The following is a 27,966-nucleotide window of genomic DNA, read 5'->3' as shown; positions in this document are numbered from 1 at the left end:
TCCTGCAAACTTAAACTTTAAGAAAATTGGTTGTTTAACAATTTGATTATGTACATTTTATTTGTATTTTATTACAACATCCTTGTTTTCCTAAGACTAACCTTTTCCATAGATCTTATAAACCATAAATTTGCTCATTATGCATGGATGAGTAAGAACAATAATATTTTATGGATTTCACACAAGTTCCTCTTCTTTTCTTTTTCAGGACTGGGTTCCCAAGCAGAATCATTTGCCCTCAAATCTTGGCTAATGATTCATTTTGACATAAACCTATCCACAGTGTGTACTAATTTTCTGTTGTTTATTTTTATTTTTTTATTTAATTTTTCCTCACAAATCTTGGGACATAACAAGAAAGAAAAAGGCTTGATGAATATGCCTATGAAGTTGGAGCCTTGGGTTGTGTTCAGTATTTTTCACACTACATTTTTCAAACAGAACCCCAAATAGTCAATCTTCTTTTATTTTGGAAGGATGTGTATGGTTTGGAGTTCAGATCCGAAGAGCAAAAATTGGAGGGAGAAGACCTGAAGAATTTGGTGGGCTTTTCCATAGAAAAATATGCACTTAATGTGGATATATATATATATTCGAATACAGATGTTTGTAGATATGCACAACCCTAGTAAGCCATATGGACATAGAAATCTCATAATCTGTTTGAAGCATATACTTCAGTTACAATCTTCGACTTCTAACATTCTCATGTGTTTGTCTCTTAAAATCTCCTTGAGTAGGATTCTATATTGCTGATTTATTTTCTGAAATTTCATTTTTTTCTATTCAGTCACTTGTCGTCATTCTTACCTGTAGGTTCTCATCATGGACAAACGTACGATTAAAGTAATGTCTTACTCATGCAAGATGGCAGATATCACAGAGGAAGGAGTCTCATGTAAGAAAACCAAAGGCCATTCTCTCAAAGCTTAAATTTCCACTTTTTCTCCATAAATGCGGGTTTGGTGTTCTTGCCCGAACAATTCCACTTTGTTCATTGTGATGAAACAGTACAATATAACAAACAGTGCATCAATAGGTCAATATTCTCATGGCCACCTGTTTTCAAATGTGCTTTTTTTTTTTTTGTTCTTTTAAATAATGATTCTAGCTATCTTTAGCATAAACTGTTACATCATATTGTTTTCACTAATTTCTGTCAATGAGCAACACATCTTCAATACTTTTGGATTCATTAAGACATCTCTGAAGTGATTTATTTATTTATTTATTAAAAAAAATCCTGGAATCGGGATCATCTGCTTCATAATGGAAGCCATTTGTTGCTTTGAACTTATGGTCTTGGTTTTCTGGTCATGGTCATTGTACTTACTGAAAGTCAAGTAATTGATACTTATAAAAGATTATGAGCTAAAGAGACTAAGGTATTCCAATAGCAAGGTGCTTGGGGTATATCTAAATTTACCCACTAAAATGGAAAGTAGGACATGAAATGACTATAAAGAAACAGGAATTAAAAAAATTCTAGGTTGTGCCAAATTTTAAGTAAACATAAATAATGTAGAAACAAGGATAAATAGTATTGATAGAAGAAAGAGAGAAGGATGAGGGGTCCTTCTCACAAAATACAAAACCTGATTGAAGTATGAATATACTCCACTATACAAGGAGAAACTAAAACATAGGCATACACAAAATAACATAGAAACTAAAAACAACTCCTCTCAATGTTATCCACCCTCTATGAATTACAAATTGAAAGCCAACTTAGTTGAATAACATTAAATGGAACTCCTTTAAAAGTGACGGAACAAGAGACCTAGAGGGAAGAGTAGAAATGAAGTAGATCCCACAATGTCTTTTCTGATCTCCATCTTTCCTTAAAAATCCTAGTATTTCTCTCTTACCACACAATCCGAAGAATAGTGAGGCAAGCGATTTGCCAAAGAGTCTTGCCTCTCAATGAATTCCCCGATCCTCTAAAAGAGATGATCATCATATCTCCGATACTCCTAAGCAACACCCAAACCATATTGGCTAAACTGAAGAGCTTATGCCAAAGCCCCCTAAGCTAATAGACAATGTAGAAAAAGATGGTTGATTGATTGCCCACTTTCTTTGCATAAAATGTACCAATGTGGATTAAGGGATTTGTAGGGTCTTTTCACTTGTACTAAGTCATTGGTATTTACCTTCTTGTGCACCACTAGCTAAACAAAGGCCGTAACCTTTGAAGGGGCTTTTAATTTCCAAACAAAATTAGTTGGAAAGAAAAGGATTGGATTTGATGACTTGGACAAGACCAAAAAAAAAATTAGTAAACATAAATAATAAGCTTGAAAGAAATAATTTAGAATCTTGACAAAATAGATGGTTTAAATTTATCTTTCATATAACTTTTTCATCCTATCAAAATAACACATTTATGCAATACGGTTTTTTTTTTTTAAATTTTTATTTTATTTTATTTTATTTTTTATTTTTAAAATCACAAACAACCATTTCATTTCAAAGAAGGATGAGGCATCTTTCCATGATATAAAAATGAAGAAAACCTCTAAACAAGAAAACCAAAACAAGTTGCACAACTATGAGGGAGATTTCTAAAAGAACAGTTGAGAATAGCTTAAAGAAATTGGAAAAAAAAAAAAAAACAAAATTCTACAAAAGATACTAAAAGCTTTGCTCCTTATTTGGTTATAAGTCTACTGCTTGATGAGCTAAGCAAGGAGTCTAGGAAAAGGAACATCCTAATTCTATTTAGGTATAAAAATTTTGGTGAAGCCACTCTTCAAGCCTCTTTCCTTCTTGGATACCAATGAAATGACGAAGAATCTCTCTCCAGTGCAAGGTTGGGACTCAAGGGGCCTCTATAAGAGCTAGAATCCTAGTTTCAATAGCATGACCCTTGTTTGTAGGTTTTGAAAAGGCTTTTAGCACTGCACCAAGATGATCCCTGAGCATCCACCAGTCCTTAATTGCCCTAGGTTCCCCAAAGAGCATTTGTCAAATTTAGCTTGATACAACCCTCATGAGGTGGTAACAGAGTAGGAAATATTTCCTTATCCATTCTCTTAAACTTGGCCACTAGGTTTTAATCTAGCAAAAGAAGGCTTAAAAGAGTCCCAACATGGGCCTCACTACCCGAAGCTTGTAGAGAAGAGGATAAATAAAACAAATTCTAGACTTCCTCTTTGTTCTTCACTTATTATAAAAAATCCTTGCATTCCATTCTCATGAGATGTCCCAAATCAAAATAAGGCTAGAAATGCTTTGTAGAAAACTTCATGTAATATCGAACATCTTCTCCACACTTTTGGGAGGAATCCAATTAACCTTTGTGAGATAACGAGTCCAAACAATCTATGACACAAAATGAGGCTAGTGGACAATGCAGAAAGAGTGAGCCATAGTTTCTCCTGTCCTCATACACAACACATCATTCTAATTGAGGGCTTTGTAAATCCTTTTCATTGAATCATATCACTGGAATCAACACTCTTTTCACCACAAGCCATACAAATGCTTTACTTTTTAGGAAGGACTTTAGATTTCCAAATTTCTTGTTTGAAAATGTTGTGGTGATAATTTACAGTCAAATCTTTCTTTCTAGTCTTATCCTACATTTTTGATTCATCTCCAACTTTCCCTGCAAATTTTGTTTGGAAGTCTCAAGTCCCTTTTAAGGTCAAGTCCTTTGTCTGGTTATTGACACACAAGAAGGTAAATACTAATGACTTGCTACAGTTAAGAAGACCCTACAAAGCTCTCAATCCTGATATCTGTAAGTTGTGTATGGAGCATGGAGAATTAGCAAATAATCTCTTCTTAGATTGTCCTTTGACGATGGGGTTGTGGCATAGGTTATTTCGTATAGCCAAGATGGATTGGGTCCCCCCCAAGGAGTATTTTTGACATGATGACCATTAATTTTAAGGGATTGGGAAGATCTAAGAGAGGAATAGTATTGTGGCAATCTGCCTTTATTGCTTTAATTTGGGTTGTGTGACGAGAAAGAAATGCTAGGATATTCGAGGACAAGGCAAGGAATTCAGAGGCTCTATGGGACACTATTCATTTCCTTGCTTCTTTTTGGGCTTCTTGCACCAAAACTTTTAAGGGCATTCCTCTTAATTTGGTTCAACTAGATTGGCTAGTGGTGTGTAGCTCCAAGGGTGTGGGTTAGTAAGGAGAGGTTGCTTTTTGTAATTACTACATAGCTTTTTGCTTTTGGTATTCAATTTGTTTAGCTTTCATTTGTGGGAGGATTCCTCATCCTTCTTTTGTATTTCCTATTTTCTAATTCAATATAATTCATTGTTGTTTCCTATAAAAAAAAATGTTGTGGTAATAAATGAAATTTCTAGTAAGGGTACGAGGAAGAGGAAAAATAAAATTGCAAAAACAGGGGAATCTCTTGTCCTCACTGCCTCAAAGAGATTTGGGTATCGAAGATGAAAGAGTGGATCACGATGCCATGTATCTTCTTAAAAACAGACTTTTGTTCCATTGCTCACAAAACAACATGCAAAACAAGAGACATTAAAGAAACATTAAAAGAATAGCCTTCCAATGGCAAGGACAATGGTGCAATTACCCAAAAATACATTTGCATCCTGATTCACTTAGATGTGACTGTAGAAATTCAAAATGATCAGCATTGCTCTCCATAGAAAACCTCCATAGTTGCTTCCTTAAGAGGGCTCTATTCTTCAGAGATATCCTACATACACCCAAACTGCCAGTACTTTCAGGATATTGAGCTCCTCTTCTCTCTGTTATTATACTCAGAATATTAACTGCAATCCTAAAAAGAAAAGGAGAAAGTGGATCACCTAATTTTAGGTCCCTAAAGGCCTTAAATGATCCTTTGGTGCACTCTGTTCATTAGCACAACAAAACTGAGGTTACGTACCCATAGATGCAAGACATCCATCTTCTCCTGAGATCCTTTTGTTCTAGATCATGCAACATAAAAGTCCACTCTACATCATCAGAAGGTTTTTGAAATGAATCTAAAAAACAATCTTTTTTTGTTCTTGGTTTTTGGATAAAAACAACCATTTCATTGCATTGAAATGCTAAATACAAATAAGGATGAGAAATCCTTTTGACAAGTACAAACACTTACTGACAAAGTCTCATAGAAATGGAAAATAGGTGATGCTAGTCCAAAATGGAAAATAGGTGATGCTAGTCCAAAAGGGAAAATCTATTTGCATAGTTCAAACTATTTAGGACACCACTCACTATAATTCATGGAGTTAAAAAATGTCCAATGAAAGAAACCCAATGTCTTACTCCACACTTTGCTAATGCAATTGCTGCATGATTGTCTAAGTGAGGAATCTAACAACATAAGGAACATCCTAACAAGAAATATCAATATTTTGGCACAACCACCAATCAAACTTCCACAACCCTTATCCTTTCCTATTCACCCATGATACGACAATAGCAAATCTTCTTGTACTTGGGTCCTCCCTTCTTCAGTTAGAGATACTCTTAGTGGTTGGCGTGACTTTAAGTTGGGCAAGAAGCATAGGAAGGTGTGGAATGCAGCCCCTTTGTGCATTTTTTGGGCGGTTTGGAAGGAAAGAAACAGGATAGCTTTTGATAATGAAGAGTTATCAATTCATAGGTTGAATAATTCTTTTGTTTGTAATCTTTGGCTGTGGACTAGATTGGTTGTAAATGAGGGTCCTCTTCCTTTGATCAATTTTTTTGATTGGCTAGGCGCTAGTTGAGGGCTGGTATTGTATCTCTTTTTCTTTTTGTGCCTATTGGCGCCTCTTGTATACATCCTGTATGCTTGGGTCAGCCTCAAGGCGCCCTTTTCTAATATATTTTTGTTGTGTGTTTGCCTATCAAAAAAAAAAAAGCTTTTATTGAACCCCCAGGTCTGCTTATTTAGAATATGTTGTTATCATAATATCAAAGTAGTCCTAAGTTATCATCCAATTTTTAGTTACATAGGGTTACCCCAAGAACACCTATCAATATTTAGTTTAACAAAACTCATGAAAGGTGGTAATTGTTCAAGAAGTGTCATTAGTCAATCTTGTGGTTCTGCACACTAGGTTCCAATCTAGAAAAACAAGGCTTCTAGGGCAGTGTTTGCAAAAGTTTCACTAGCAAAAGTCCAAAGGAAAGAAAAAAAAGAGGAAAAACATCCCAAATTGCATCCAATGATCTCCACCCATCCTAAGAAATCTTGGCATTCCTTTCCCGCCAAATAGTTCAAATCAAAGTGAGATGTGCCAAAGAGTCCTACCTAGAGGAAGTCTCCCTAGACACTTAAAGGATCGATCAACATCTTGTCCACCCTTCTAAGTTTGACCCAGTCAGTCCTGTAAGTCTGAGCAACAAACATGACAAGCCCTTATTTTCTTGAGCGTCTCTTCTCATTAAACACTTCATTAGCCACTAAGATCATATCCAGATGTTGTCTATCCTCACAAATTCTCCTGGAAGAGGCACCTTCCTATGGTCTAGAGCAGGTAGTGAGTGGTCCAGCTGGGTAAAGTGACAATCTTAGTTACTCCTAACTATCACATTGGTTCCGTGCCATTATCTTCCTTGCAATTATTTTTTTGTGAGAAGTTTAGCATGAAATTAGCAAATAGGAAGATTCATGACTTAGATGACAATTGCAAATAGGAAGATTCATGTATAGGCCTTTTGTCCTTTTTGTATAGTCCTCCTTGTTTAGTGGAGGTTTACTTAATTTTTGGTCAGGTTTGTAAATCATGGGGAGGACTTCTCATCCTTCTCATGTTTTTCTCTTTTAATACAATTGTTTGTTTTTGATCAAATAAAAAAAAATGACTTAGATGACAATTGGATAGGAATGGGTTACAAGATAATAAAAAAAGCATACCTTTCATAGGTTAAACTACAAGTGAATCTGTGGAATGCATGGGATGTTACTAATATTTAACTATCTTTTTCCAAAAAGGATATATTAATGTTTACATTTTAATATAGTATGATATTTTGTCATAGAATACAAAAGAAACTTACTTAACCTAGATGAAAACCCTAAGTCTTTTATTTTTCCCTTCAAACAATAAAGATTCACAGTGGAAAGATGGAAGCCTTGGGCAATTTGTGCCTGAATTATATTTATTGATTTCCTTTTTACAAATCCTAAGAATGAAAGAAACATTGATATAATTGAATTGTCGAATTAATCCATATTATCATCAAATGTATTAGGCACGTCCTAAACATATTAAGAAGAAGAAAAAATTCCTTGTACACCACTAGGGTAGGGTCAACAATGAGAGGAGCCTAGCCATTTTTTCACGAGATGAATTCCTTGTACATTCTTTTGTGATATATCTTTTTTGTACAAATCTCCTTGTATAGCAAAGGTTTTTAGTGTTTAGATCAAGTTTGTATAATTGTGGAGAAGATTCTTCATCCTTCTCATGAACTTTTTATACATAATTAATGCATCTTTTGTTTTTGATCCAAAAAGAAAGAAAGAAAAAAACAAAATTAAAAACAAGGAAAGGATTATTTTAGAGAGACCAAAAAAGCATTAAATTGAGGATGGAAATAAAAAATGGAAAATATCTTATTGATGGGCTTTTTTTTCTTACTCTGGTGGAAGTTGCCTTGAAGGAGACAACAAATTCACCTATATATGTTCGGTTATCTTTGCATCAACTTTTTTAATTCTAAAGATTTCCTTTAGTGGTCACAAACTTATGTCACATTCTAATCATGCAATTCAATGAAATAGCTATTGGTTTAGGGAAATAACCTTACAACAAAGACAAAACTTATTGTTCATCAATATAAATTTCAAAAGATAACTAAAATGAGTAAGCAAGAGTAACTGTATAATACAATTTCATTGGTAATATGATGGGTTAAGATGAAATAGTATCAAATGTGGAAGGTAAACAAAATATGTAGACAAGATTGGCTATATAACACAATTTCATTAATAATATAATGAGAAATAACACATCAATTTCCATAGTTATATTAACAGGTGCAATGGTATTGAATATAGAAGATGGAAAAAATATGTAAACAAGAGTGATTGTATAGCACAATTTCATTAATAATATTATGAGAAATAAAACATCAATTTACAATGTAATGGTATCAAAGATAGAAGATGGACAAGACATGTAAACAAGAGTAATTGTATAACACAATCTCATTAATAATATTATGAGAAATAACACATCAATTTCTAAAGTTATACTGACAAATGAGGCACTTGAGGCTTGGCTTAAGTAGCATGGTTTTGGTTGGTGATGTGGGAGGGGAAAGCTTGAGTCTCAACAAGGATTAAAAAAAAAAAAAAAGTGACTAATGAAAAAAAGTTTATATTGATAAATATTAAATCCTGTATTTAAGTATCATAAAGAATTAGTCTTGTAATAAAGCTTCCTTACAAGTCTTCCAAGGTTTGGGAAGGAGTGGAGGAGAGGTTTCAGAAAAGGCTTGCTTTGTGGAAGCGATAGTGTCTCTCAAAAGGTGGAAGATATACTCTGATTAAGAGCACCTTATCTAGCTTACCGATTTACTATGTCTCTTTTTGTCATCCCTAAGAGGGTAGTGGTTAGACTGGAAAAGATACAAAGGGATTTCCTTCAGGGTGGGGGAGCTTTGGTTAATAAGCCCAATCTATTGAGTTAGTTGGTTGTTTGCTTGGAAAAAGTGAAAGGGGGATTGAGTTTTAGAAACCTTTTGACCTTCAATAAGGCCCTTTTGGGAAAGTGGTCTTGGGGATTTGCGACTGAAATAGATCCTCTTTGGAAATGGGTAATTGTTGGCAAGTATGGGTAAGAAGATGGGGGTTGGTGCACGAAAATGGTGAGAAAGAGGTATGGAGTGGGGGTATGGAAGGCAATTGGAAATTGTTGGGAGGCTTTCAAAGTTAAAACATGTTTCAAGGTTGGTTTTGGGAATAGGGTGAAGTTCTAGAAGGATAGATGGTGTCGGAATTCATCTTTGAGGGATGCTTTCTTGGATCTTTTTTTTATAGCTTCCTCTAAAAATGCTTGGGTGGTTGATGTTTGAGATGGTTGTAGTTGGAATCCTAGGTTTTTTGGACAGTTGAATGATTGGGAGTTGGAGGAAGTAGATAACTTCTTTGGAATGTTGCATGATCAATCTCTCTCTTTGGATTTTGTGGACATATTGGTGTGGGTGGATACAAAAAATGGTGTTTTTTCAGTTAAGTCCTACTCCTCCTTGGCTAGTAGGGGAGCAGAACCTTTCCCTCATGGTACAGTTTGAAATTCTTGGGCTCCTATTAGAGTTAGCTTCTTTTCTAGGGAGGCAACTTGGGTAAAGATTTTGACTCAAGATCAACTCAAAAAGAGGGGTTGGAAGATGCCTAATAGATTCTACATGTGTAAAGAAGAAGAAAAAATGAGTGATCATATTCTACTTTATTGTCTGAAAGCTTGTATTTTGTGGCAACTGATTTTTGCTTATTTGATGTATAGTGGGTGATGCACTCTTCAATGAGAGTGCTTTTGAGTTGGGGAGACTCTTTTGTTGGTAGAAAAAGAAAAAAGGCTTGGAAAGTTGCCCTTTTATGCCCTTTTTTGACCATTTAGAGGGAAAGAAATAGGACAACCTTTGAAAATTGTGAAAGTTTAGACCAAACTAATAAGTGCTCCTTCTTGTGTCTATTTTGGGGTTGGGTTAGATTGTACATAAGGGATGGTTCTCTATTGATGCTAGATTTTGTGGATTGGTTAGGTTCTTTATAGGGTGTGGTTGCTAGTTTATGCGCACTCACGCCGTTTTGCTTATTGGTTGACTTGTATACGTGTGTACTTTTTACTTTTTAATACAATTGCTTTTACCTATCAAAAAAAAAAAAAAACAAAGCTTTCTTGAAAGTAATTTCAGTATAGAAAAGATATTTTTTTAATATGAAGAGTGCCTTAGGGGCATTGAAGTCTGAGAAAGAAAGTCCTTTGTTTTTTTTATGGTGTGGGGGAGGGGGGGTTAACATAAAGAGTTGGATAAAGCTTCTTCAATGTGTAGATTTCAGTATGAAAAGAGAGATTTTTCAATATTAAGAATGTCTCAGGACATTACAGGTTTGTGAAAGAGAGTTTTTTTTTTTTTTTTTTTGTGTGGGTTGGGGGAGTGTTTTGGTGTGGGGAAGGAGAACAACCGGATTTGTTGTCTACTGTGTATATTTGAAGCTTGGTATATTGCGATGTCTTTGAAGCTAGGAATTATTATATGAGAATCTAGTTTTAAAAAACCTGTGAATAACTGAGTTTCAAATAGTTTCCTAAAGAACTAATAACTGCTCATTATCAAAAGGTATTATTGGAAGAGCAACAGCAACCCAAGAATTTTAACAATGGATTATTCCTAATGTTTCACAATCCTAACCATTTCTCCTTAAATATCATGACTCTCACTGTCTCACATAACTCCTTAAAAAACTAGCACAATAGTAGCAAGCTGTAAGATGAAGTTCTAGTGGCCTAAGCTTATTGAGAGAGTGTTGAGATGTGGATTCCTTGCACATCATTATAATCTAATTATATTTAATTCTAAATAGTGTGTGTGTGTGTGTTTTTTTTAATATATATATACCTTTTTTCGCTTTTTCTTTTCTCATCTTCGAATGTATCAAATTTCTATTTCTCTGTGCAGTGGTGGAAGATATATACAAGCGAAGGCAGCCATTGCCCTCAATGGACGCAATATACTTCATACAGCCAACCAAAGAGAAGTAATATAGTGTTCTTTGTCACTGTTAATAGCGACTTTCTTAGTTCTAATACAAATTCAGTAAAACTCTCTCTCTCTTTCTCTCTCTGTGTTTTTTGTTGGTGAAGAGTCTTATTTTTTCTAAAGTTCATTCTTTTCTGAGTTATTTTACATTATAGCAGATTGTGGTTCTGTCATAAATTTGAACTTCTGAAAGTTTCCCCTTGTTCTTCTGTTTGATCTTTACCTCATAGAGAACTGGAGCTCCTGAGATCACTTATAGTTTCTGGTGATAAAATTTGGAAGCAAGTTGAGAGAGTGCGAATTATGTTTGCACATAAGTTACAACTTGTACCTTGACTAGTTGCTTCACAGAAGTCACAAATACTAGAATAGGTGGATTCCTGAAGTTCCCCGAATTTTTGAATGAGATATTTTCCTACTATTTGAGCCTTGACAACTTTTACCAAGCCTATTGCTAATTTATTTAGGAATGTTGTCACCATAAAATGGACAACTTAACTAATCCCTAATATATTGAAGAAGTAGTCTTTTTTATCAGAATTGTACTGAGGAAATATGACCACAGTGAATAAGCAAAGGCGTGTTAAAGGAAAAGGGAATCCAACATCTGTCTAGCTCTTGCACTTGATGCTTATGCATGGATGTGCAGATCAATTGTTTTCCTCTGTAAGTAACACACATTTGAAGGGGAAAATGAAATGAGTGAGGGCTGTAAAAACAAGCATTCTTAATTCAAATATATTTTTCTTTGAATACTAGCCTTTCAGTCGGACCTTACAGATTCTGGAATAACAGAAGGATGGGAGAGGTAGCTCAGTAATGGAGAATGTCAATTAATGTGTCTTCCTCTTAGCATGGAGGTCCCTTCTGAAACCAAAATGTTTCCCCATATAATACGAGATTATCATGTTTGCAACACAGGAATTTTCTACAAAGAGAAACACATGTGGAAAAATGGAAGATCATCCCCCCACCATGGGCCATACCAGAATTTGACATATGTTCATTGACCCACATCATAGCTGATGTTGTACAAAGAGAACTCTTTTAACATAATTGCAAAGAGACTTTTTGTGGGGAGGGGGAAGTACGGAAAGAAAAGCTCACCTAGTCAATTGGGAGAGGGTGTGCGTGGGTAAGGAGAAAGGGGGGCTGGGTTTGAGGAAGTTAGTCCCTTTGAACAAAGCTCTACTTGGAAAATGGGTGTGGAGATTTGCTCGTGCCAAGGAGGAGATGTGGAAACGTGTCCTTGTGGCAAAATATGGGCAAGAGGAATTTGGGTGGAGGACTAAAAAGGTAAATGGGGCGTTTGGTGTTGGGGTTTGGAAGGAGATTCTGAAAGAAGCTGATTGGTGCTGGGACAATATGAATTTTAAGGTAGGAAAAGGCACCAAAATCAGGTTTTGGAAGGACCCTTGGTGTGGGGATGTGGAGTTGGCCCGGAGGTTCCCTCAACTCTTCAATGTGGCTGCCCAAAGGAGTGCCACTGTGGGGGATATATGGGATCAGAATTCTGGCCAAGGAAGTTAGAACCTAAGGTTTACTAGAGGCTTCAATGATTGGGAGCTGAACATGGTAGACGAATTGCTTCAAATCCTAAGGAGTCAAAGAATTACCTTGGAGGAGAACTTGGCCTTATGGAAGGGTGGAAAAAATGGGAAGTTTGACGTTAAGGAAGCGTATGGGCTGCTGATCAGTCATAGTACCCCGTTGTTTCCCAAAAAGGGCATTTGAGTGGAGAACGTTCCTTCCAAGCTAGCGTTTTTTGCGTGGGAAGCTACTTGGGGGAGGGTTCTTACCCTTGATAGGCTTCAAAAGAGAGGTTGGCAGTTTCCTAATCATTGCTACTTATGTGGTAGTGATGAGGAAAACGTTAATCATCTCCTTATTCATTGTACAGTGGCTAGTGTGTTGTGGGGGATTGTTCTTAGTCTGTTTGGAGCCCAGTGGGTCTTTCCAGAAACTGTAAAGGAGGCGGTTATCAGCTGGAAGGGTTCTTTTGTGGGTAAAAAGAGGGAGAAAATTTGGAGATCCATACCGTTATTTATTTTCTGGACGGTTTGGAAGGAGAGGAACAAATTAGCATTCAGGGGGGGGGAGTTAGCTATACAGAAAGTTAAGAATTCTTTTGTTTGTCATTTGTGGGGGTGGGCAAAATTGTATAACGGTGCGGAGCCTCGTTCCCTTATAGGTTTCCTGGAGTGGATAGCCTCCAGTTAAGGGTTGGTGGGTTTTTTTGCTTCTTTTGGTTGTTGTTGTGAGGTCTTCGTCGCCTCGTATACTACCTGTATGGTATGCGGTGCTTTGCCTTTTGCTAATATATGTGTTTACTTATCGAAAAAAAAAAAAAAAAAATTAAATTCCATGGACAGTGTTGAGATTTTTACCTTGCTGAACGTTTGGATGTTGTATATATTTGCTAGATGATCAAGTGTCAGGTTCCAGAGGAATTCTCCAGTCTCTTTACCACTAAGGCCTTATGCCTAATTTCAAGGTTGATTATATTCGATACAGGAGGTGTATTCATATCATACTGTGTGCAATATAATCACCTAGGTCAATGAGAAATAAAAGATGAAGTCTAGTAGATACTGAAATTTCATATCCAGGTCTTGGTTACTTCTGTTCCTTCAATTGCATGGAATTCTTTGTTGGTAAGCCATGAATCAATTTTTCTTTTGTTGACTGTCTTGTTTACAAACCATGGACCATACTTGTAATCATTTTGTTTCCTGCCAATAGTGAATTTAACTGATATGAAAATCAAACCTTATAATTTAGAAATAAAATGGTGCAAATTTTATAATTGGTGCAATATACAAGATCCTATATTCTGAACTCATGTGGTATTATTAATTTCTTATAAAGAATATTATATTCACTTCCCTTTTCTGCATGACCCTCAAATCTCATACTTTAATGTAATTCCACTAAATCTTCCAGTAGGTTTTCAATTTGCAGCCTATGAAGATGATTGACTTTTTGATGTCTTTACACGATGTTTATGATTTTGCATGAATATGATTTTTGTTTTTCACTGAATTGTTCATTTTTGTTTCATTTTTCAAATGCTTCTTCATCAACTTTGTAATTGTAATATAGTATAATTTTATAGAATTGCTATTATGAAAGTTAAATATGTTTTGTATTCTTTTGAGCTTGTGCACGGTGATGAGGACCTTTTTTTCTGACTAATGCTGTATCTCTTTCTCTCTGCTGTTTTCTTTTTCCTTTTTCTCTTTTTCATTCATTTGCAGTGTTATCATGTTCTTGTCTGACATGTCTGGAAGGACGCCCTTATACAAGAAGTATGTTAAGTATCCATATTTTTTCCCCAATTTGGTGTTCCTATGATTTCATCTCCTAGAAGTTTCAACTAATTTTCTTATGTTTTTTTTTTTTTTTTGTATTTTTCATTTCAGAGCCTTTGTTTTCTTCAGTTCACCAATTTCGAGAGAATTGGTTAATCTCGTCAAGAGGGATGCACTTGTGTTACCTCGCATAGGTGCACTTAGAGAGGTTATAATTCTTTTGTTTTCTTATGGCTTGTTTTGGGATTGATAATTGTGTTGAGTAGTTTACATATGGTCATTTTTACCAGGATAAAAATTGCATATGGTTAAAATTAGCTTACTTCTTTTGCTGGTTGAAAACTTATGAGTACAGACTGATAACTTTCTCATTTGGATAACTTGCAGATGAATTTGGAGTATTTCGCTATAGATAGCCAGGTACATGCTACTTCCATGAACTTGTTGAATTCTATGCACAAAATGTGCTCTATAAGTCCGGTTATGGTTTCATATTTTTTGTCTTTTTTTCTTGTTTCCATTAAAAAAAAAAGGAAAAAGGAAACAGAAATGACGATGGTCTTTAAACATTGGATTTTCTTTAACACTATATCTTTGTTGCTAATGGCTAAAAATGATTTTTGTTCTAGTAGTGAAATTTGGAGTGAGTTCTTTGACACACACAACATGATCAATAATAACATTCATCAACTTCCACAGTTTCATAATTGGAATCTTTTCCATCTTCTGCAACTGGATGCAAAGTCATGGCAATTATGAATCTTTTTAAGAGCTTATTTCCTGTTTGTTTTTTAACATGAGAACGGTATTTGGTTTAAAAGGCTATTGAACATTAGTCATGTGGTAAACTGGAAATATCTAAAATTCCTTTAGTTTATCTTATCTTTAAATTTCTTTTCCATAAGGGTTTTGTCACTGATGATGAGAGGGCTTTAGAGGAACTTTTTGGGGATGAGGAGAATTCTCGCAGAGGTGATGCATGTTTGAATGTGATGGCCACCCGTATTGCTACAGTTTTTGCCTCATTGCGGGTATGTATTTCAAGATTTCTAATTGTTGATTCACATTGTATTAAGATATTTCTGAAGCATATGTGTGTTCGAATTTCAGGAGCTTCCTTTTGTGCGCTATCGTGCCGCCAAGTTCCTTGATCCAACCACAGCAACAACATTTCGTGATCTAATTCCTACAAAGCTTGCTGCTGCAGTATGGAACTGTCTTTTAAAATATAAAGAAACCTTTCCTAACTTGCCTACTACCGAAACATGCGAGTTGCTCATTTTGGACAGATCTGTAGATCAGGTTTTCCCTCTCTCACATTCACTGATTATGATTTGGTTCACGGATTGTCTATTTTATATGGGCTGACAATGACCAACTTACATTTTTAGATTGCACCTATCATACATGAATGGACCTATGATGCCATGTGCCATGATTTACTAAATATGGAAGGAAATAAATATGTCCATGAAGTAAGTCTTTTCCAAATTTTATTTATGCTTTTGGATTTGATATTGTTTTTCCTTTAGCTGTGTGTGTTGAGGAATTATTCTTTTTTAGGTTCCAAGTAAAACAGGTGGTCCACCAGAGAAAAAAGAAGTCCTTTTGGAGGATCATGATCCTGTCTGGCTTGAGCTTCGCCATGCACATATAGCAGATGTATGCCTTATGTTTTTAGACATCCATACATGTAAATGCACATGCATGTTCAATTTGTACATAAATCATGTAAATTTTCTTTGGCCATTGACCACCTTGTCAGGCTAGTGAGAGGTTGCATGAGAAGATGACCAACTTCATATCAAAAAATAAAGCTGCACAAATCCAACATGGTTCAAGGTCAGTGTAACTTTGCTCTTTGAGGATCTGCTATTATCCAATTCAAGTGATTTGATGGCATTTGAAATGCTGTATATCTCATTGAAGTTATTTAGTTCATTTTGATTGTCCACCAATTTTAAAGAAATGCTCCGGGCCTTCCTTATTTGCATTACTCTTTTGGAATATCATTCTAGTCAATTCCTTGATGCCTAAGCCATTGAAAATATGACAAGACACAAGACAATGTTGATGAAAACTTATAGCTAAAAAATCTCTGCAGCAACTATTTTACTTTGATTGAGTTTCTGCCCTAAGTGGATAATAGCTTTTGGGAATTTGAGAAAGAGTAACTAAAAAGTTTTTTCTTTCCTGATAGGTTCAGTCCAGTGGGGTGTTGTAATGCTAAAATGGAGATTATGGAACTACGTGTCATAATCTTTGCAATAATATTTTTTGTTCAGAAACAAATTAATTTCTTGACTGGAAACAAACTAATCTTTGCAGTAACATGGCTAGAGATTCCTTTTTATAGTTGACAAAAAAAAATATAAAAGAAGAGATGTCTCAGTTTAGGGGATGGTAGGAGGATTAGGTTTTAACAGGATCTGTGGTTTTTGCCTTGTTTCCTGCTTTGTACACCATTGCCAATTCTAAGGATGCTTGGGTAGCAGAAGTTTGGGAGGTGGGAGGTGTTGGACATTGGAGCCCTTGATTTTCAGAAATTTCCAAGATTGGGAGGATGATATGGTTGAAGCTTTTCTCATGTAGATCCAAGACACAGTGGTTCAAAGAGAGTGTGAACAAGCTGGTTTGGAAATTAAATAAGGGAGGGAACATCTCTGTAAAATCCTACCATACTTCTTTGGAGATCCTTTGCCTGTCAAAGAAGTTTAGGGTTCTCAGGCTCCTTCAAAGGTGGCTTTCTTTGTTTGGGAGGTGGTTTGGGGAAAAAAAATTATGGCATTATATCAATGAAGGAGGAGAAGAAGGGCTGTAGCTAACTGCTGTTTAGGTAAAAGAGTGATGGGGAATCGACTAATTGTATACTTATACATTGTGGTGCAGCTTGTTTGGTCTTTGGAACCTATTATTCTTGCTCTTTAATGTGTTATGGATGTTGCCTTACATGGTGAAAGATGTCTGGCTAGGAGGGCATGGGGACTTTCTGGCGAAATAACACAGAAAAGCTTGGAGGCTAGCCCTATGATGTTTGTTCTTGAAGAACTTTTGAAGATTTGGAGAAATCCATTCATCCGTTAAAGGATTCTTTATTTGAACATTCTTTTCTTGGTTTAGATTTTGTGTCAAGGTGGAATGCTCATCCGTGTATAATTTTGTGGATTAGGTAGGGTCACACTTGTGTAATTTCCTTTTTCTCACCCTTTGGAAACTTTTATATGCTTTCTGTGTACTTTGGTTCTGCTCTTATTTGAGGGGCATTTTTAATAGATTATTCTTTTTCTTATATATAAAAAAAGATCTATGGGGTTTTGTTTCGTATGGTTGGTATCTGCTGTGCAATAGCATTACATGGAATCATTCTGTTTGAAAGAAAAGAAAGCTAAGTTTTCTCTAATATACAGGTAGTGTTATATAATTTATATATCAACTTTATGTTCAATCACATTGACTAATGCATGGCTGAGTTTTAAATTACAAAATATAAAAAATGAGCTACCAATAATTGCAGTTATCAATTCCAGTAACAAATAATATGAAGCTTTCACAATTTATCCCCTTTCCTTCTTTTCTGTAAGTTTATTAACTCAATAGTTTATCATCTTGCTTGGTTTCTAACCATGTCTAATGCTACCTACCTTCCTTGTACTTGGCTAAACTATCCTTATATAGAAATCTCTTCCAATTACATGAGTTGATTTAATTCATGTTTGCCTATAACTTAAAATTTCTACATCTGTTCATAATTGGTTTTTAAATTTTGCCTGTCCTCTTTTTGTTTACTTTTTAGAAGTCTAGAATCTCTTATAGGATTGTATAAGATTGCTTACTTCATTGAATGTTATACTTTTTCTGGCAATTTTGAATTTGGGCCCTTTTAGCCATGTATCTTTGTGATATCTGGTTAATCTTTCTACTTGATGCCAGTGTATTCAGACCAGTAATCCAGGATGTGTTAACCTAAATATTTATCTGTTATGTAGAGGTGGTGGTGAATTGTCTACAAGGGACTTGCAAAAGATGGTTCAAGCTTTGCCACAATATAGTGAGCAAATTGAGAAGCTTTCCCTCCATGTTGAGGTTAGTTTCTTTTTTTTTTTACTAGCATCGTATTTTCCAAATTAAATGTGTTGAAACAGTTCTAGTTTCAAACGTTTGACTTGGCATGCCACATTTTGGTTTTAGTTTTAGAACGTCACCAGAACCGAGGACAAAATTCCATAAATGTTGGCAAAGTGTTGCTGGTAATATCTGACATTGGGGTAAGGGTTGGGGGACACAGTGGCAGACTATCATTTCTTTTTCTACAACAATCTTGAGAAATTCCTGAAATACCGATGGAATTTTTCTGGTCACTTTATGTGTGGATCATTGAGGCCATTAGAAGTGGTCCTTCTTGGATTTTTTGAACAACTTGGATCCTCTTGGTTAGAGAAGCATTTTGTGTTCCATAACTCTTTCTGCATGTGTTAGTGTGGGCATGTGTGTACGGTGTTTTTAGTTCTCTTACCAGTTCTAGGGTGGTTCTTCAGTACCTCCCACATCTTGGTTCTGCCCCTGCTCAATTGATGTAATCTATTTAGATTTTTCCTATATTAAAAATTCTTGGATCCTCTTGGTTAGAGAAGCATTTTGTGTTCCATAACCCTTTCTGCATGTGTTAGTGTGTGGGCATGTGTGTATGGTGTTTCTAGTCCTCTTCCCAGTTCTAGGGCGGTTCTTCAATAGCTCCCACATCTTGGTTCTGCCCCTGCTCAATTGATGTAGTCTATTTAGTTTTTTCCTATATTAGAAAATTAAATAAATACATGGGAATATTTCTCCCTTTTTTCTGGTAAGGTCATTCTCAATAGCAATTCTGGGAAAAAGTGGAAAAATTATTGCTATATATTGCCGAGAAACCAGGATTAGTAAGGTGAAAGTCATGGTGGTACCAAACTGAGGGGAGCACAATGTCCCACGGTGGTGCTCCACTAGTGACTAGACACTTTATCTTTGACTAAGAAGTAGTTTAATTTGGAAGTCCTCTATGCAAGGCGGTTACACCCAGAAATGTGGCCTCCCACCATTTCAAAATCAGAGTGAATAATTACCAGAAAGCTAGAGTGGGTGTGAGCAGTACATGTCACATGGATATGAGCAACCCATCGCATATGGATATGATAATAAAATAAAATATGGATATTAACAACAATAACATATGGAGACATATGAGTGGCATGTTAGAAATTACTTGGATATTTTTTTCTCACCTCATGTGGGAAGTCATTGCAGTAATGTAACTCCTCACCTCTTGGAAGCAAGGATGATGGTTTGAACTCCATAAACCTCTATCTGGTACTTACATGCATTGGCTTGGTTTAATTTCTTTTTTTGTGTTAGATGTAAATCATTTGTACATAAAGCAATAATAATTTTTTATGCCTGTTAGGGGGAAAAAGGAAAAGTATGCTGATTTGACACTAAAGGGACACAAAACAAACTTCACAACTGAAGGAAATCAAAACAAATAACAACCTAAGACTGCTATAGAACTCAAGGGGGTTAAAGGTCCTTGACAAAAGATACCAAGTATTTGGCCCCTTGCATGGCTTAATACTCCCTTTGTAGTTGGCAATGCCTAGCACCTAAGAAAAATAACATCTTATGTATGTAGCAACATTAGTAATTAAATAGATTCCTGCATCATACTTTCATTAGCCTCTTTTCTCTCTTGGACATCTATGAGATGATAATACTAGAATTATCCTCAACCCACAATATGAAAGAATCAAAGCTTTGGCCCACATCATACCCTCTAAAAGAGCTTGACTCTTTTTCCTCAATAACTAAACCCTTTCCTACTACTTTAGGAAATGCTTGGAAGTACTATACAATAATGGTCTCTAAACACTCCTCCAATTCCAAGTTGTCCTAATTAGCCGAGGAGCACTCATCAAAACTAAATTATATAGGGCCCACTAAAGGTGGATACACTTCTCAATCTAGATATCATAATTTGTTACATATGCAATCTTTTTATAATATTTTGACTCCAAATGATGCATTATTGCTTGTTCTAACTATTCCTCATCTTCATGTCAAATTTTCATGTTTGATTGAAGCTTGATCATTCTTCCAAAAATTGAACGATTCCATTACTTTGCTAGTATAGATATTGACAAAGATATATATATATATATATATATATATATATGTATGTATGTATGTATGTATCTAACGTACAAGAGAAGGATGAGGGATCCTCCCTAAAAAATACAAGAATTTGATCATAATATGATTGAAGCTCCTTTGCCATACAAGGAAACCTATACAAAAATTAATGGCTATATATTAATACTGAACAAAGCTCCTCTCATTGTTGTCTAAACCTTTTGAATTATAGACCAAACACCAATTAAGTTGAATAACATTAAGAGGAGTGCCTTTAAAAATATTAGTACAAGAGGCCCATAAGGAGGAATAGAAGTGAAGTAAGTCTCACAACGTCTCTACCATCCTCTACTTTTCCTCAAAGATCATAGCATTTCTCTCTTGCCACATGATCTAAGGCAAAGTGAGGCAAGCGATATACAAAAAAATCTTGCCTTTAATGCCAATCCTCTAAAAGAAATGGTCATCATGTCTCATGTACCCTTAGGCGGAACCTAATCCATCTTGGCTAGACTAAATAATTTGTGCTATAGCCCCAGATTTCTCAGACAATGCAGAAATAGATGGTCAATTGACTCTCCACTCCCCATATATGAGATGCACTAATTAGGACTAAGGGATTTGCAAGTTTTTCTCAATTGTAGCATGTCATTGGTGTTCACCTTCTTGTTTGCCACTAACCATGCAAAAATCTAAACCTTAGATGGGACTTTGTATTTCCATACAAATTTAACTAGAAACAAAGGAATTGGAACTGATAAATTAGATAAGGCCAAAAAGAAAGATTTTATCAAGAATAAACTTGAAGTGGATAATGATCAAGCTCTTGTGTCTAGGATAGAAGGAGACAAATGCTCTAGAGTGAGTGAAGACACAAGTCTTTCAAGGTTTAAATTTCCAAATTCGTGTTGCAACAAAAGTTTAGGTTCCAAGAAAGAGAAGAAGAAGAAGAGTTATTAAGGATCACTGAAATGGGGAGATTTTTTAAAGTGATAACACTATAAAGATCTGCAAATTGTCAACATAAGGGTTGATTTCCACACCACAAATCTTCCCAAGAACAAATTCTTTCCCTTTTGCCCAACACAAAACAGGTATGTGGAGAAAAATCTTGGAAAACTTGTACAATGGCCTTCCAAGGACAATGATGTGACCATCTAACCAAAATGTTGGCGTTCTATCCATTAAGATGTGTCCCATAAATACTTGAAATGACCTTATGCAAAAAGGGTGTAACTTTCCCTAGGGAACCTCCGTAGGCACTTCTTTGAAAGAGCACAATTCCTTAGAGCAGTCTTCCCAAACCCCAATCTTCCAAACTCCTCTAGCCTACACACTATGTATTTTTTTTACCTTCCTAGCCCCCATCCAAAGAAAATCCCTTTGCAATTTCTCAATCTTTGAAGCTAATGTTGGAATCTTAAACAAAGATAAGAAATAACTTGGGGTATGTGACAAACAAGATTGAATTAGAGTCATTCTTCTCCCTATTGACAAAAAAGCTTTTTTTTTTTTTTCCATCCATCTAGTCTCCTTGAGATTCTATCCATCATTGGATCCTAGAAGCCGCTTGCGAACAGATTCCCTCTTAAAGGAAGACCTAGTTAAGATAAAGGTCAATTTGAAACTTTATAGTCAAGCATTGAAGCTCATCTAGAGACCCAATCTCAACTTGTATTGATACCAAAGATAGTTCTCTTGTCTATAGTAATCCTAAGTCTTGAAATTGGCCCAAAAACCAATAGGATTAGCTTGAGGTTTTGCAAGTCTTCCATAAAGGCTCTGAAGAAAAAAAAAAATGGTGTCATTTGCAAATTGCGAAAGAGATACTCTAGTTTACCCTTGCCCACTATAAAGCCCTTTAATAAATCACTATCTTCTGCTTTGAGCATCATCCTACTTAAGATATTAGCTGCAATGGTGAAAAGAAAAAGGGAAAGAGGATCCCCTTGTCTTAAACCTTTGGTTGCCTTTACCTATCCTTTGGTATTTCCATTTATTAGTATTGCAAAACTTGCTGAAGATAAGCAGCTTCTCATCTAAGACCTCCATTTTGTGTTAAATGCTTTTCTCTCAAGTATGTGATCTAGAAAACCCCCGTCCACATGATAATAGGCCTTTTCAAAATCTATTTTAAAGACTACCACTAGGATTGGAATATATTTTTATATGCTAAAAACTGGACTTTTTAGGGATAGACATTATTGTGGCAATTCTATTATTTGTGTGAAGCCCTTCTAGGTTTGTTCTCTAAATGTAGATGTCATTCAACAGTTAATCAAAACTTCAAATAAGTTAAACTGCATTTATTTTCTTTAACCATGAGAAGCACAAATATAACTTGTTGAAATTTCTCGCCAAGTAGATTGCTAGATTTTGCTAATCTTTCATTTGATTACTTCTAGGAATTGTGAGAAGAGAAAAGAAATTATTGAATGTGAAGTTTTTCCTTTGAAGAACTTTTTCCTTCACTTTAGAGTCTTGCTATGGTCAGGCATACAATAATGCCGAAAGTATTGGTGATGGTGGGAGTCAGGCACATTGGAGAAGATTCCTATTATAGACCAACTATGAGGAGAAGATGGTCCTTGGGAAACAGATGGAGTCTAAAGATGTTAGAGCAGACAACCTACCATATTGTTATTCATTGTGGCAAACCTGGGTTGGAATCTTTTGCTCACAATTTTTGGGTTTCAGCAGGTTCTTCTTGGGACAAATAAAAATCTTCTGTTGAATTGGCATCTGAGGAATTGGATAAATAGAGAAAGAAGGTGTTGGAATTGGCCACAATCTGAGAAATCTTCACTCAGATGAGGCAATTCTGTTTTGTTTGGTTGAGATGAATTTTCATTTTTATAGACCCTGAAAAGACATGAAGACAATATTTAAGTTTCAATTTCTTTTCCTTATGCATGTTACATTAGCCAACGAATGAAACATAATAATTTTGACTAAGTTATCAACACACTGTAGTGTGTGATTGCAAAATTCCCAAGAAGCCCACTTTTGTTGTGACATAATATGGAGGAACAAGTCTTCAAGCTAAAATTGTTGTATTCATCCAGATTGCTGGAAAAATCAACAGAATTATTGGGGAGATGGGGCTTCGAGAACTTGGGCAACTGGAGCAGGACCTTGTGTTTGGAGATGCAGGAACAAAAGAAGTAATTAATTATCTGAGAACAAAACTGGTGAGAACCATATAGTGAATAGAAGTGGATGCACCTTACACATTTCCACTCTGTCTTATTAAATAAAAATACCTTTGAAATGCAGGATGCCACCCGTGAAAATAAGCTGCGTTTATTGATGATTTATGCAGCCATTTATCCTGAGAAGTTTGAGGGTGACAAAGCTTCCAAGTTGATGAAGGTATGTTTCTGTCAATATTTCCTTTTTTATTTTTTCCAACATAATTGCAATCTCTTGTCCCCGTTTTGAAGTTTCAGTGAATTTATGTTTAATCATTAACTTGCTCAATCTGGAGCCATTTATCTGAGGACATATGCTTACAGTTCCATTTCCAACAGCCTATGCACATCCTTTCAGTTTTCTCCTTGCCAATGTCACAGTGTTCATGCATTGTTGTCTTGTGGAATTATATTTTTATGATAAGATTATTTCAATCCATGAACCTTAAATTGAATAAATTATCAGTTCTAGGCCCCAAAAAACTAGTCCTTATTTAGAGTTCTAAGAAAGTTCGGCGCTAGTACAGCTATTTGTTGTTGTATGATTGTCAATGAGAAAAGATCTTATAATTATTCACGTGTGTTGGATACAAATATGCATTCAATGTAGTTACTCCAGCCATTTGAAGTGTACATGTGTAGCACTTCAAAAATAGCTACTTGAATACAATAGTCTAATACATGAGGCAATGATTTTGGTGAGAATTATTCATGTAGTAGAGATGTGCTGTCATGTCGCTAATGACTGGAAACTTCTTTCACCATTCAGTAGATCATCAATCACTGTACAAATTTCATGATATAAATTGTAACTGAGCCTCCTTATCCATCCAATCTCTTTCTATTTAAATTTATATTGCTGCAAAAGTGGAATTTTGTATCTTGAGATTTAAGGGAAGTTACCATGTCAATTACAGGTGATTTTTTATTTTTTTTATTGGTAAACAGAGCAAATATATTAAAAGCGCTAGAAAAAGGTGCACAAAGTACACTTGGAACTGCCTTAAAAGGCTGCCATCCCCAGTCTTTTCTAACCCCTCTGAACTTCTGCAGCACCCCCATCACCGCCACATTTCTCTGACAATTCAGCTGCAGGAAAAGCAGGGCCAAAGGCTGCACCCACACCTACCCTCTTCCTCCCCTCTCCAGAGAGCGACACGCTACCACCTGCAGACTGCTCTATATCGACTATTTCCTTACTCCCATTGCAGCGTGTGGATCTCTCCCTTCATCTCCCCTAATCTTTAGCTCAAGGCCCCCACTGCTACTACTCTTTGGGACCACAACTGAAAACCTAGGAGTAGCTTCCCACTATAGTTGGATGGAGAAACTGGACAACCCCACTAGGACCTGTAACAAACCAGGCAAACCTTTATCGTCTGATTTAACTAAAATCCTCGCCCACTGCAAGTGTGAGAGCATAGCAGTGTCTTCGTCCACAGCTAGAAATCCTCCGCAACAGTCCCCGAGCTTCTTAAACACCTCCTGACTCCAGAAATGCAGAGGGAGTCCCAGGACTCTCACCCACAACTCCTTTGGTACCACACCCTTAAGAAAACACCCAACTTCGGGGTTCCACCTTTCCAGGTGCACGATTTTCCCCTTAAGCCTCTTTGACCCTCTTGCAAGAACCCTCTCTGCCTCAGATCCATCCTCAAACTCAAAAAGAAACAGACCACCCCCTAGTGCTGAAATCTTCAAACCCTTTTTCAATGACTAAAGGTTAGTCACCCAATTTCTCAGCGAAAGCAAGTCTGGCTTAGATTTAGGATCCTCTTCAAACCTCCCAACTGGACAACAATTCAACTGGTCCAGTCTGCTTTGAACATTCCACTCCCCAATTTGCACCCAAACTGCCTCTCCCACCATGCGCAGATCCTTTTTTACTGCCTCCACATAGGAGCCTTTCTTAGAATCCACCAATGAACTTCTCCACTTCTCTGTAGTGGAGCCAACAATCTTCGTCTCTGCCTTAAGAACGACCTCTAGAAGGTGAAGCTTCTCCACCAAGACATTCCACCCCCTAAGGAAACCTCTCCCATCAGGGAAGACCAAGGAAAACCTCTTACCCTCCTCAGCAAGCACATAACAGAATGAATCTCCCCACCCCATTCGCACAGCGCTCCAACCTAAATCCCTCCCTCCATCCTCCCAAACTTTGCACCACCTCACCGCTCCTTCATTTCTACAACAAGCTTCCACCCCTTCCAGTCAAGAAGAGAAACCTCTGCTTCTTTCCACAATGACACCCTTCATCTTCCCTTCCACCAACTCAACACAAAGATCAAAAGACTTTGAATCTACTACAAACCAACACCTTCCGCCTCTCGAACTCATTTTTTCATTTTTCCAATCATACCCCTAGTAGTCTTTTTCAATAACAGGTGTAATAGGTTGTAAACATCCTCATTTTGTGAATCTCCACACCTCCAATAGTGGAATTGATTTGGAAATGTATGGCATTTTCATTTGATGTGTCTGGTATTGGACTTTGTTTTATATCTATCTTATATCTAAAGCTAGCAGGTTGTGATCTCTCTATAAAGACCAAAGCTTGTCAAAGTACTTCCTAAAATTTTATTCCAAGCAATATGTTATGAAAATATCGTATCCCCACTGTTTTGTTGGCTCCTATGAGGCAGGAAAAACTATGAAATTTATGAAACATCTTTTGTTTTGAAGAATTTGAAGAATTGGAAGGAACAAAGAGAATAACAATTTCCTTGATGTCATTCTGTACAAGCCCACATATTTATACAAATATTCCTAGCACTGAAAATAGGAACCTTCCTAACCTAATTATATCAAATCCCTTTGGTTATGGGATTGTTCTAATTCTCTCCTTAATTTCAGAATTATACAAATTATACAACTATGACTTTCCTTCTTCCACACTCCCTCTTAAGCTGGTGAATAGATGTTTTCCATTCCCAGCTTGGATACATTTACTTGAAATATTGTACTACTTAAACCTTTGGTGAGTACATCTGTCTATTAGTGGTCGGTAGATACATGAGGAGTATAGATCAATCTGCATCCGTGTATGCTTCAAGTACTAGCCCTGAGCTTCATTTAAATAAGATGTCCTTTCCTAGAGACCCTTTAAGATATTGTAGCACTCGGTTAACAACTTGTAAATGAACGTCTTTTGGAATGTGCATGAACTGGCTAATCACACTCACAACATATGTTATATCCGATCTTGTGAGAGAGAGATAAATAAGTCTCCTTACTAGACATTAATACATCTTTCTATATATAACAACATCTTCCTCAACCTTTCCAAGCTTATGATTAGGATCCATTGGTGTGCTTGCTGGCCTATATGACAACTTTTCTGTTTCTTTGAGAAGGTTTGTTATATATTATGTTGAGAAATAAAATTTTTTTGCTTAGAATGTGCAACCTCAATTCCTAGGAAGTACTTCAACCTTCCTAACTCTTTAATCTAAAATTCCTTGGTTAAGACCTTAAGGTCTATCTCTCTTTTTCATCATTTCCCGTCATGATGATGTTGTTTACATATACCAGAAGAGCTGCCAAGGATAACGGAATTTTGACCACGTTCATTTTTGCAATTAGGGCAAATGTCGCTAAATAATCGACACCATATGTGATGTAGGACAACCCTAGGATGGTTGCCTACACTCAAGGGTAGGTGGACTAGGGTTTTATTTTTTAGGGTGTAAGGAGAGGAACAAGGAATAAATTTTATGATAGAGAAAATTATAAGATAAGAAATAGAGAGAAAGAAGAAACAATGAAGAAAACATGGAAAACCTTAGAGTCTCAATAAGGCCTTCTAGAAGTCTCACCTAGAAGAAAATCAATGGAGTCTCACCATTGAGGGTTGCAACCTTGCAATGAAAGAAAATATAATATTATTCATATCAATTCATCTCTTTAATTTACATTGATTAGCCTATTTATAGGCTTCTCTAAGAAATCCAAAGTCTACTAGGACTCTAATAACCTATTATGATTCTAATTTTAATTATAACATCCAAAGTTTATTAGGACTCTAATAACCTATCATGACTCCAATTCTAATTATATTATAACTTAACTAGCTAATCCTAATTAGACTTCAACAAATATCAATCCCAATTCAATTCTAATTAATATTAATCCTACTTAAAGTTTACTTAGGTCTTCCCTTTCTTCCTTGAATAAACTTTAAAAGGCTTTCCCCCATCAATATGTCTTAAGTATATCCTTTTAGCCACCAATCTTACCTCTCTAATGACCCATCCACTCTATATTTAATAGTATAAACCCACTTACATCCCATTGCCTTTTTTCCTGCATGAAATCTAACAGCTCCCAAGTTTTATTCTTCCCTAAGGCTTCCATTTCTACATTCATGACTTGTTTTCAATTTTCATTAGATAAAGCCTCATATAGAGTGGTAGGAATGTGAATATTGTTCAAACTTGTATGAAAACTTTTATAGGACTAAGACAACCTTTTGAATTACACAACATAGGAAATTGGATACAAAGGACATTTAGTGCATTCCTTCATTCTCTTCTTGATAGCAATAAGGAGGCTCTGATCTATGTTTTTTCCAGACTAAAGTTCCGACTCTGTTTGTAAGGGAGGATGAGAAACCG

General features: G+C 36.0%; 1 protein-coding gene across 4 annotated transcripts in view; it reads left to right on the top strand.

Moving 5' to 3' along the window:
• The first annotated feature begins 212 nt into the window (after positions 1-212).
• Positions 213-27,966, top strand: part of LOC117928152 (SNARE-interacting protein KEULE-like) — a 39,277-nt gene continuing 11,523 nt past the window's right edge. For 3 of the 4 annotated variants that reach the window (XR_004653516.1, XM_034848040.1, XM_034848037.1), the window contains exons 1-14: positions 213-282; positions 817-898; positions 10,615-10,693; positions 13,953-14,003; positions 14,118-14,214; positions 14,394-14,426; positions 14,912-15,037; positions 15,117-15,308; positions 15,398-15,481; positions 15,570-15,668; positions 15,772-15,848; positions 17,993-18,089; positions 23,228-23,353; positions 23,439-23,534. Coding sequence is in view for 3 of the 4 variants with exons in the window: in XM_034848040.1 (XP_034703931.1) it covers positions 253-282; positions 817-898; positions 10,615-10,693; positions 13,953-14,003; positions 14,118-14,214; positions 14,394-14,426; positions 14,912-15,037; positions 15,117-15,308; positions 15,398-15,481; positions 15,570-15,668; positions 15,772-15,848; positions 17,993-18,089; positions 23,228-23,353; positions 23,439-23,534 (1,269 nt within the window). In the remaining variant the exon portion in view is untranslated. The remainder of the gene's footprint in view (positions 283-816; positions 899-10,614; positions 10,694-13,952; positions 14,004-14,117; positions 14,215-14,393; positions 14,427-14,911; positions 15,038-15,116; positions 15,309-15,397; positions 15,482-15,569; positions 15,669-15,771; positions 15,849-17,992; positions 18,090-23,227; positions 23,354-23,438; positions 23,535-27,966) is intronic. The other variant, XM_034848038.1, reaches the window with a different exon arrangement.

Source organism: Vitis riparia, chromosome 13 (assembly GCF_004353265.1).
Source record: "Vitis riparia cultivar Riparia Gloire de Montpellier isolate 1030 chromosome 13, EGFV_Vit.rip_1.0, whole genome shotgun sequence".
NCBI classification, from domain to species: Eukaryota; Viridiplantae; Streptophyta; class Magnoliopsida; order Vitales; family Vitaceae; genus Vitis; species Vitis riparia.
This window is presented reverse-complemented; position numbering and strand designations above follow the sequence as displayed.